The 11,566-nt window shown below is 43.9% G+C and overlaps 1 protein-coding gene across 1 annotated transcript in view; it reads left to right on the forward strand.

The window, feature by feature from the left end:
- The first annotated feature begins 8,439 nt into the window (after window positions 1–8,439).
- The window catches only part of LOC122076300, a 13,354-nt gene continuing 10,227 nt past the window's right edge, over window positions 8,440–11,566 (forward strand). Inside the window, exon 1 of the mRNA XM_042641616.1 lies at window positions 8,440–8,539. Coding sequence (XP_042497550.1) covers window positions 8,440–8,539 — 100 coding nt within the window. The remainder of the gene's footprint in view (window positions 8,540–11,566) is intronic.

Below are 11,566 nucleotides of genomic sequence, written 5' to 3' on the forward strand. Positions count from 1 at the left end.
CTTGGGGAGAGGTTACAGGCGACAGAACCAGCAGGAGAGAAGAGAGTTTGAACAACCAAAAATCCCTCATGCAAGATCGACTTGAGCCCTGATTTTGGAAGCAGATTCGCAGCCCATTCCTTCACGCAGCCCAAGTAATAATAATCCACTGAAACAGTGCTTGAATCATGAAAACAAATTACCTGAAACTGCTGTTGGTGATAGGACAGAACCAGACCTGATTTCATGTTAGGAATCTCAGTTCAGGGAGCTAATGGGTTCCAGATTTGGCAACCTGGGTCGCCCTTGGGTATTGGATCAGTTCCTAGAAACTGAGATGGAAGGGTGAAGAATCAATAGGGGAGAGGTTCAGTACCTGGACTGCTAAGAACGCGGTAACTGAGAACCAGAACAGAAGAGAGAACCAGGAGGAAGAAAGACAGGAGAAGAGGAGAGAGAGGGAGATCGTAGGGAAGAGGAAGGGGGGTGCCTCGCTGGACAAGGAAGAAATAAGAGAAGAAGGGGGGGGGGCAGGGGGAGTTCCAAAGAAGATGAATAAGAAGAAATAAAGAGGGAAAGAAGAAAGACAGCAGAAGAGGGAAGGGGATTCTCGCAGAGGAGCAGGAGAGAAAGAGAAGAAGGGGGCAGGGGGGAGAGAGGCAGCCACGCAGGCATTACTCAAATCAATTTTTCTTCATTAATCCACTATTCTTCCCATGAGTTACATGTCCAATATATAATAAAATAAAATTAAAAACCTTCTAATTAAAAATAAAAAACTAAGATAGAAATAAAATCTCCTACACCTAAGCTAACAAAATAAAGAAACAACTAAGAACTCAAATAGGGAACACATATTCTCAAATAACAATAAAATCCTAAATATTCTATTAAACTTAGAATCCAAATTAGTAACTTGGAACCCAAATTGGATTTGGGTCTTGATCCGGGTTCTGGAGCATGCTTGGATCGATCCATCGGTGTGCTGCTGCATCAACTCCCCTGTTCTTTAGAAAAACTCGTCCACGAGTTTTATAGGAGAGAATTAACACCACTCGATCAACATCCTTGATCAATGGCTCCAAAGGGGTAAAGATCCAGCACACCTCGCTATCAACGGTCACGATCTTCTGATCATCGTCAACAAATGATATGACTTTGATCGGAATCGGATGGTGGGGCTTCACAAAGGAGATCGGGCCATCAATCAGTTCTTCAGAAACATTCTTCATCAGGTCATCCCGTTCATCTTCAACATTGACAACAAAACTTGATGTAATGGTCTCTAGATGGCGGCACAGTTCTCGAGGTGTCATCACGATATCATGAGTAACGTGACCTTGCTGTTCTCCGAGTTTCCGAATACGTGCCTCTAGGGCATCAAGCCTTGCGTTAATGTCTTGGAGGGTAATAGCTTGTGCTTCCTGTACAGCCTGGATAGCTTGGAGGGTTCTTAAGATTTCTTCGCTCTGTTGAAGCGACTGAGTCCACTGTTCAGATGAGGGGGTGGTGTAAGCAACCATGGTAAACGAGTTGACAGGAAATTTGCTCTAATACCAAATAATGGGGGGCCGGTGGGCCCCACGAGAACCAACCCGATTGGATGTGGGCCCAATTAAATACTTAATCAATTTAGGTCTAAGATCAAGTGGCACTATTGTAATTACCCAGAAATCTCTAGTGTTTCAATGGGTCGATTAGGGGAGAGGAACCAAGTGGGAAATTAAATTATTGTCAAGGCTGGATTTGGAACCAAAGAAGTTAAAGGACAAAATGGAAAAACGGCTTAAAGGGGTTTCACAGGGGTATAATGGGAAAGGCAGAATGAAGAACTTGAAATAAACCCATCGATTAGGTTGTCTTCAACCTTGGGGAGAGGTTACAGGCGATAGAACCAGCAGGAGAGAAGAGAGTTTGAACAACCAAAAATCCCTCATGCAAGATCGACTTGAGCCCTGATTTTGGAAGCAGATTCGCAGCCCATTCCTTCACGCAGCCCAAGTAATAATAATCCACTGAAACAGTGCTTGAATCATGAAAACAAATTACCTGAAACTGCTGTTGGTGATAGGACAGAACCAGACCTGATTTCAGGTTAGGAATCTCAGTTCAGGGAGCTAATGGGTTCCAGATTTGGCAACCTGGGTCGCCCTTGGGTATCGGCTCAGTTCCTAGAAACTGGGATGGAAGGGTGAAGAATCAATAGGGGAGAGGTTCAGTACCTGGACTGCTAAGAACGCAGTAACTGAGAACCAGAACAGAAGAGAGAACCAGGAGGAAGAAAGACAGGAGAAGAGGAGAGAGAGGGAGATCGTAGGGAAGAAGAAGAGGAAGGGGGGTGCCTCGCTGGACAAGGAAGAAATAAGAGAAGAAGGGGGGGGGCAGGGGGAGTTCCAGAGAAGATGAATAAGAAGAAATAAAGAGGGAAAGAAGAAAGACAGCAGAAGAGGGAAGGGGATTCTCGCAGAGGAGGAGGAGAGAAAGAGAAGAAGGGGGCAGGGGGGAGAGAGGCAGCCACGCAGGCACTACTCAAATCAATTTTTCTTCATTAATCCACTATTATTCCCATGAGTTACATGTCCAATATATAATAAAATAAAATTAAAAACCTTCTAATTAAAAATAAAAAACTAATATAGAAATAAAATCTCCTACACCTAAGCTAACAAAATAAAGAAACAACTAAGAACTCAAATAGGGAACAAATATTCTCAAATAAAAATAAAATCCTAAATATTCTATTAAACTTAGAATCCAAATTAGTCACTTGGAACCCAAATTGGATATGGGTCTTGATCCGGGTTCTGGAGCATGCTTGGATCGATCCATCGGTGTGCTGCTGCATCACTTCCGCCATGCCCTTTTGTTGTCGCTTTTAGCCCTACCACCTTGGAAGGCTCCTACCTTGCCTTGATGTCCTCTACTGCTCCCTTTGGAGCTCTCAGCTCTCTTCGCCAAGGCAACGTTGACATCCCTACCTCCTCTGAGGCAATTGAAGACCTCATGTCTGTTGTTCCCCCGCCTGCGTCAGCTGCTAAACTTCACTATGGCCTTCTTCCAGGCGCTAGGGTCTACTATGGGCCAACCCACGGATCCTCAGCCAGTGATCGATTCTTCTTCCACCACGGGTCTCCCTCTTAGGCTTTGATGTTATCATTAAGCTTGCTGATCAATCTCAAGTCCCTACTGCTGCTGCCCAACTCCTTGACCTTTTGCCAAGGACAACAACTACCACCTCCCTTGGTCTTCCACCATGGCCTACTACGAGCTCCCTTGCGCCGCCTATGCCTGCTAAGTCCCCCCGAGCTCTCTCAGGCCCGAGCAGGCTCCTCCTGCACCCACAAGTTCTTTTAAGAGATCTCCGATCCTGGCTTGCCCTATTGCTGGCCTAAGAATGAAAGGCAAATCCCACAGATCTGTTTTTCTATCCTAAGGAATTGAGAAATCCAAGGCCCCTAGGATACCCCAGCCCTCCCCCTTAAGGAGTATCACCGTAGGGTTAAACGGTCTCCCCCCTCCCCTCCCATAGCTTCTCGGAGCTCTTGCTGCTCACCGCATCCCGTTCCAAATGATTCCTTGGATCATCCGGAATGTCAGAGGGCTCAACTCCTCTGCCAAGAAATGTACAATTCGGTCTTGCATTAATTCCTCTAAATCAGCCCTTTGCTTCCTCCTCGAGATCAGAGTTCTTGAGGCCAGTGCTCCTTGCCTAGCTGCTTCGGTAGCTCCTTCCTGGTCTCTCATCTCCAACTACGACCACTCCCCCATTGGTCATATCTGGGTTCTCTGGGATTCCAATTCTGTCCACATCAATTCTGTTGCCACCACCTCCTAAGTCATTCACCTTTCTCTTTCCTTCTGCTCCCGACAGACTCCTCTCTGGTCTGACCTCTGGTCTTTTGCCTCTCAGCTAATAGCCTCCCCTGGGGCATTAGAGCGTTGGAGGTGATTTCAATGTTGTCTGAGCTTCTCATGAAAAACAGGGGGGTCTCCCTATTGATCCCATCCATGTCAATGACTTCAATTGATGCATTAATGATCTTGGCATGAATGACCTCAGATGGTCAGGATCCAAGTTCACTTGGCAAAACTGTAGGAGCGGCACTGATAAGGTTGCCTGCAAGCTAGACATAATTCGTAATTAATCCTGGCTCGCTTCCTTCCCCTCCTCCAATGTTTGCTTTGACCTTCCTGTTTTTTCCGGTCTCTCCCTCGTCTCCCTCTTTGTCCAACCCATTCCTCCTTTGGCCCTAAACCATTCAAATTCTTCGACATGTGGACCCATCATCCGAAATTCCTACCTCTTGTCCGCGACGCTTGGAGTATCCCTATCCACTCCCCCCCCCCCCCCCCCCTCATTGCCTTTGTTAGGAAGGTCAAGAACACCAAAATTGCCTCCAAAACTTGGAACTTCAACGTCTTTGGGAACATATCTGATCGAGTTCTCACCTGTCAAAATAAGCTTGGCCACATCCGATCCAGACTCTTGTCTGACCTCCACAATTGCCCATTAAGAAAGATCCCTGTGCAAGAAGTCCATAATCAAATGGCTGGAGCCTTGTAGATAGTAACTCCGCATACTTCCATCGATCTATAATGGCCAGAACTAATACTAACTCTATCCCCAAGCTCCTCTCCGACATTGGCATTGAGTTGACCTCCCCTAACTCTATCAAATCTGAAGTCGTCTCCTACTTCTCTAACCTCTTTAACCCCCTCTCACCCCTCCCCATTGCCTGTCAACCCTTATAACAAATTCATGCTGGACCATCTTCGTTGTTCTCTCCAGTCCATCCCCTTTGATGATGAGATCCTCGCTGCGATCCTCTCCCACAAAGCCAATAAAGATCTGGGTCTCGATGGTTTCAACATGGGATTATTTTCTGCTTGTTGGCATATTGTCAGAGAAGACCTTATCCATGCCATTAGAAGCTTCTTCCTCAATCCCTCCCAGATCATTGGTGTTAACTGCACCTTTCTCTATCTCATCCCCAAAGAAGGATGGTGCCCAATTCATGTCTGACTTCTCTCCCATTTCTCTTTGCAACCTGCTATACAAATTCATTGCAAAAATCCTTTCCAACCATATTCAAGCTGTTATTGACTCACTTGTCAGTGCCAAGCAATCGACTTTCATAGTTGGTAGAAGCATCGCTGATAACATCATTTTCTCTGCCATGAGATTGTCACAGCTTGGAGCGTAAATCCCACTCTTTTGCTGCTTTGTTGAAGATTGACATCCACAAGGCTTTTGACTCCATCCGCTAGGGTTTCATCTCCAAATTCTTGCTATAATTATCTCCCCCATCCCCAAGTGCAAATGCCTCATGCTCACTCATCTCGCTTTTGCTAGTGACCTTATGATTTTCTCCAAAACCGACTCCTCTTCCGTCTCCAACATCATGTCTCCCTCCACCTTTTCGAAAACCTCTCGGGTCTTCGTATCAACCTTTTCAAATCAAACCTAGCATCTCTTATGACCATAGAGATCAGCTCCTTGCTATCACTTATTTCTCCATTGGCTCCCTCCTTGTTAAGTATCTGGGTCTCCCCCTCATCTCCACAAGGTTTTCTTCCCTTCACTACTCTTCCCTGCACGATCTTCTTAGGAGAAAGCTTAAGCTCTGGAAAGGCAAGCTTCTTTCCCATGCTGGGAGGCTAGTCCTCATGAAATCAATCATGCAATCCATGTACCTTTATTGGTCTGGCATCTTTGTTCGTCCACTAGCACAACTAAATCTATCGATTCGATCCTTTGTTCTTCCTTTAGAAAGGAGATGAATCCTCCAGATGCCTCCATCCCATGAGTTGGTCCAATGTCTAAATAGCCCCAAATCCGAAGTTGGTCTTGGTAAGGAAAATCAAGGACGTTGATGAGGTGGGCATCCTTAAGCTGATCTGGAAAATTGTCTCAAAGCATAATAGCATTTGGGTCTCTTGGGTCTATTCCCATCCTCTCAAAAGAGATTCCCTCTAGACTGTGGCCCTTTGGCGCATCATCCTTACCTCTAGATCCTTTGCTCTCGGTGCCATCCCCTATTCCATTGGAAATGGTTCGAACACTTCTCTTTGGTTGGACCCTTGGCTCCCCTCTAGCATTTTCCTCTCCCTCTATTCCCCCTAGATCCATCTATTCCTTTGGCCTGGGCAGATTGGCCAAGGTGATTGACATTCTTTCTGATGATGGCTGGTCTCCCCCCTTGCCCCCCTCCCTTGCCGATCTCTGGTCTTCCCTCCCGACCACCGTGGCAGGGAAGATAAGATCCTTTGGCTCCCCTCCCCCACTGGTACATTCACCTCAGCCTCTGCCTAAGAGTTCGTCCATTCCAAAGGCCCTCTTGTGCTGTGGTGTAACATCATCTGGTTCAAGGGCCACATTCCATGCCATAGCTTCACTGCTTGGCGTGCCAACTCCAACTACCTCCCTACACAGGCTTTCTTCATCCACTGGCACATCCATGTCCCCCTTCCTGTTGCCTTTGTTGGAATGGCACCAAAGATATGGATCACCTATTCTTTTCTTGCACTTCCTCTTCCACCATTTGGAAGAGAGTCCTTCCTTCCCGCTGGCCCACCCGCAAAAGAATCCTTCGTTTTTCTAGAGAACGGATATGGATTGACATGACTTTCGCCATCGGGAAGCTTGCTTTTGGAGCCGTGATCTTTCATATTTGGATGGAGCGTAATCTTCGTAGATGGACTTCTAACTCCCGATCTTTTGATAAGATTTGGAAGGCCATCTACTTTGATGTCAGCTCCTAGCTTGGCTGCCTTCATCATCGGCCCTTCAGAGACTACTTGATATAGGCTTATGGCTGCCTCGTGTGGGGCCTTTCCCCTTCCATCATCTCTTCCCACCCTTTGATGGTTTCCCTCTCTTAGTTGAGCTTTTGGCCCTCTTGTGGCCGAGCCTCCCCTGAGGTCTTGTTCCCCTATGGCTACCCCCCCTTTTTTTCCCATGTATATTTTTCTCCTTGATAATTAATTTATTTATTCACCCAAAAAAGAACTTGACCCCCATCCTGGTGAAACAATTGGCTGCCAACAGTAGGGGCCATAAGAGGAGCAGCATTTGGTATAACACCCTACTCCGCCGAGGGGGCAAAATAGGCGTCTGTCTCATGAAAAATAACATCCATGGTGATGAAGGTGCGGCGCGTAGGAGGTTGGTAACACTTATACCCCTCTTGAGTGGCAGAGTACCCTAGAAAAACACACTTGAGGCCATACAGATCAAGCTTCCCATGGAGATGGTGATTACGGGCAAAATAAACGCACCCAATGACCTTTGGAGGAACAACAAAAGTAGAAGATCCAGTGAGCATCTTCACAAGACAGCGGGAGTCTATCTTGGACGGCATCCTGTTAATGAGGTAAGTTGCGGTAAGAACTGCATCGCTCTAGTATTGGGGAGGGACATGCATCTCAAACATGAGTGACCTTGCAACCTGTAAGTGCCAATTCATCCGTTCAGTCACACCATTTTGTGCTGGAGTATCAACACAGCTGGTCTGGTGAATTATCCCATGATCAGCTAGATATAGTTGAAAAGAACTGTCCATATATCCCTTGCCATTGTCAGACCGGAGAACTCTAACCTTAACATCACTAACATCACACTAAGTCTGAACTATATGATGAAACAATTGAAAGCACTGAATTTTTTTGCTCTTATAGTGCATCAGATAAAGCCAAGTGAGTCCAGTATGGCAATCAATGAAAGTAAGAAATTAGTGTATAACCAGACACAAACACAACGGACATGGCCTCACACATCAGAATGGATCAATGAAAAAGAACCACACTTTTTTATTATCAGAACTCGAATAAATACTTCTAGTTTGCTTGGCCAATACACAATCTTCACAAAAAAACTCATGCAGATTACATTGTTTATAAAGACTAGGAAAAACTTTGCCTAGTGTCCCCAAGGGTGGAGTCCCAAATGTCAATGCCATTTATGTAATTCAGAGAGTGTCGATGAAGACGAGTCTGTAAGATGAACCTGAGTAGAAACTATGGGAGAAGAGTCACTGTCCAGAAGATAGAGACCACCACACACTTTACCACTGCCAATTGTTGCCCCCGTCACCAGTCCTAAAAGACAATGGGAAGGGAAAAAAGTTACTTTGCAATTGAACCCCCGGTAAGGCTACTAATAGATAAAAGGTTAGAAGTAAAGTTGGGAACATATAAGACTGAAGATAAAGGTAACAAGGGAGAACACTGAATTGTTCATTTTCTTGAGAGAGAGGATAAAGAACCATCAGCAACCCAAACTTTGTTCCTACTTGATGACGAAACGTACTTCAAAAACTGACTCAAAGAGCCAGTCATGTGATCTATTGCATCAGAGTCAATGATCCAAGGGACGGATACACAGATGCACAATAACTACCAAAGGAAATACCTGAATTGGCAAATTGAGACTCAAAAGTTACAAGCTGGGAGGCAACGCAGATGAGGAAGGCTCTAGTTTGGTCATTAGACGACGCAGAAGGGAGATTTCATCTTGTGAAAAGGCAGCACCAGCGGGAGGATCCTCAAAAGTCTCAGTGTGGTTGGCATTAGACTGATTAGGGTGCCCATGACCATGACCACGAGAAGCATTGGTATGGTGCCTATGGAGTTTCCAGCAGAATTCTCGAGTATGGCACTCCTTAGCATAGTTAGTATATACACATATTTGTCGTATTCGAACGTTTAATTGCCGAATCCTTTTTTTATGTATAAAACGTTAGATACGTAAAAATACACGTTTATTAAGGGATGCCGAATTAAAAACGTATTTTTTTTTTTTAAGTAAATAAGAAAAAAAATCAAGACCCAAAATCTCTTCCCAATCGATAATCCATACCTAGAGAGATGTAGGAATACTCCTTATATGCTTCTTTACCCTAATATTTATTTGAATCAACAGTAACGACTCTTTTAAGTTCATTTTTAGCTTAAAATCCTAAATACATATATGTTTAATGGTAAATATATGTATCCGTATTTTTCTTACAAGGCGGCCGTATTAAACGCATGCCATATCATTGCCGTACACGTTTAACTATGCTGGATTTTTTAGAAGTATTATTGTCATTTGGCCCATTCAATTGCTGTTCGTATCCATTCTCATGTCATTAGAAGTCCCGAACTTACTAACTATGCTCCATACTATGGTAGTCACGTTTTACAGGATCCTTCTCAGAAGTAGAATGATCACCACATCAAGTAGAACCACTACCACGAGTACCAGAACCAGATTGAGAACTGGACTAGTAGATAAGGTTGACCGATCCTGTGGCATGAGTTGTAGCATGATTGTGCGACGACTATCCTCAGACTGAACCATCGAGTAGGCTTGCTCCAGTGATGGAGATAGGTCACGATTAAGAACATGTGCCCGAATTTGATCAAACTCAACGTTTAGGGCAGCCAAAAAATTATGGACTCGATGCTTGTCTTCACGCTTTTTGAACTTAGTAGCATCAATTGAACAATCAAGCTCAGAACAGTACTAGGAAAGAGTCATCTCCTTTTGCTTGGTTTCATGAATCTTCTTTCGCAGTTCATAGACATGTGCATCATTTCCCACCTAGGAATAGATATCTACAGTAACTTTCCAGATCTTGGCAGCTAAATCCAAAAGAAGATGACCCTTGACAATATTAGGGTCACTGGGTCAGTGAATTCAACAAATAGGGCATAATAAGGGAGTTGTCTGAACTCCATTTCTTCTGAGATGTACCAACAGTGGCAGATTTCTCTGTTTCACCCGTGAGATTCTTATATCAATAATTTGTTTTCCAACTTTTATTTTATCACATTTTAGTAAGATATTTCCCCCTTTCTTAGTTCTTATATGATTTTATATTGATTTTTAAGAAATTTTAGGATATGGTGAAGCTCACAAACCCTGGTCACAATGAAAATATGCTAGAGTTCTGGCCCATTCTTAAGTGGGGGCTAAATTTGGTTTATCACCCCAGTAAGAGGGCTCAACCTGAACGCTTGATATCTTTATATATAACTGTCCCTTATGGGATTGTCTTGACCACCTGAGTGTAGAATATTTTCTTGTGTTATTTAAAAAAATGACCCTAACTTTCATATTTTGACCACAATTGTCAAGGGTGTCGTCTAGGCGGGCCCCTTAGATGCCTTGTTTGCAAGGTTTGAGAACACGATATCAGGAACGGGATCAGTGGCCGATACCGATCTGATACCCAGATGGACCAGATCGGCCTGGATCAGACAGAAATACCCTTGGTTTCACTTTTAAAACCACATGCTTGTTAGTGTCGCCTTGCGTCTGGTTCCCCTCCAATGCCTTGGGTCCCTATATGCCGTGGCAACTATGCTTTTGATATTGAGTTCTTTTTCTCTTGGATTGCGTAACATTCATTTTCCATTGAAGTTATCTTTCTATTTACTTTTTTTTGGGCGAATGAAAAATTACTTACCAAAGAAATTCTACTATTACGGAGATCAATTTGATTTTGTGCCCGGAAGATCCATGACATAAGTTATCTACTTTGAACTCATGGAAATATTTAGAGATTGCAAGAAGGATCTCCTTATGGTGTTTATTGACCTAGAAAAAGCTTATGATAGAGTTGTTAGATAGTTAATCTATCAAGTACTAGAGAAGATGAGTGTTTTAAGTAAATATGTGGACATAATTATAGATTTGTATGATGGTGTGGGGTGGTCAAGATAGTGAATTCCCAATTACTACTGGGTTACATCAAGGATCAACTTTAAGCTCATATTTGTTTGCATTTATCATTGATGATTTAACCAAAGACATTCAAGATGAGGTTCCTTAGTGTATGTATTTTGCTGATGATTTTGTTTTGGTAGATGAGACAAAAGCAGGGATTAATGCCAAGTTGGAGTTATGGAGGTCAACCTTGGAATCAAAAGGTTTTAAGACAAGTAGAATGAAGCCAGAGTATATACTGTGTAAGTTTTCTTTTTTGGGTGAATAAATATTCATTACCAAAGAAGAGAAACACGGAAACCCCCAAAAAAGGGGGCAAATAAGAACCTACAATGCATAGGCCTAACACACCCTGGTAGGAAAGGGGATGGGGGAAGCAAGGAAGAGGGAAGCCCCCAGGAATAAAGATATGCATGTTACTTGGGGAGTACAAGCAAGAAGAGGAGGATTCAGAAATTTTGCTAGAATCTTCTAAGGAGATGGGAGTCCCAAATTGATGAAAGGATCTAGAATTGGAGGTCCATCTCCTTAGATTGTGCTCCAGCCCAATATGCGAAATTGTCACTCCAAAAGCCAACTTGCCAATCTTGTCAAAAAGAGACTTTCCAACATAGTTCATGTCAATCCAAATCTACTCTCTCTGGAAGAGGAGAATTCTCCTCTGTCTAGGCCAACGTTTATCCAAAGCCCCAGACCAAATATTGTAAGAGTGGACACTCAAAAAATATGTGGTCAGCACTTTCAGAGCCATTCCAACAAGGGCATCATGCTGGGGAGACTTAGATTCTGACGATGAATAAGAAACGACTGCACTGGGAGGCAGTTAGAAGGAGCATGCCATACACAGAGCTATGGTGAGATGTGAGAACCAAACAA

The sequence above is a fragment of the Macadamia integrifolia genome, chromosome 4 (genome assembly GCF_013358625.1).
Source record: "Macadamia integrifolia cultivar HAES 741 chromosome 4, SCU_Mint_v3, whole genome shotgun sequence".
Classification (NCBI taxonomy): Eukaryota; Viridiplantae; Streptophyta; class Magnoliopsida; order Proteales; family Proteaceae; genus Macadamia; species Macadamia integrifolia.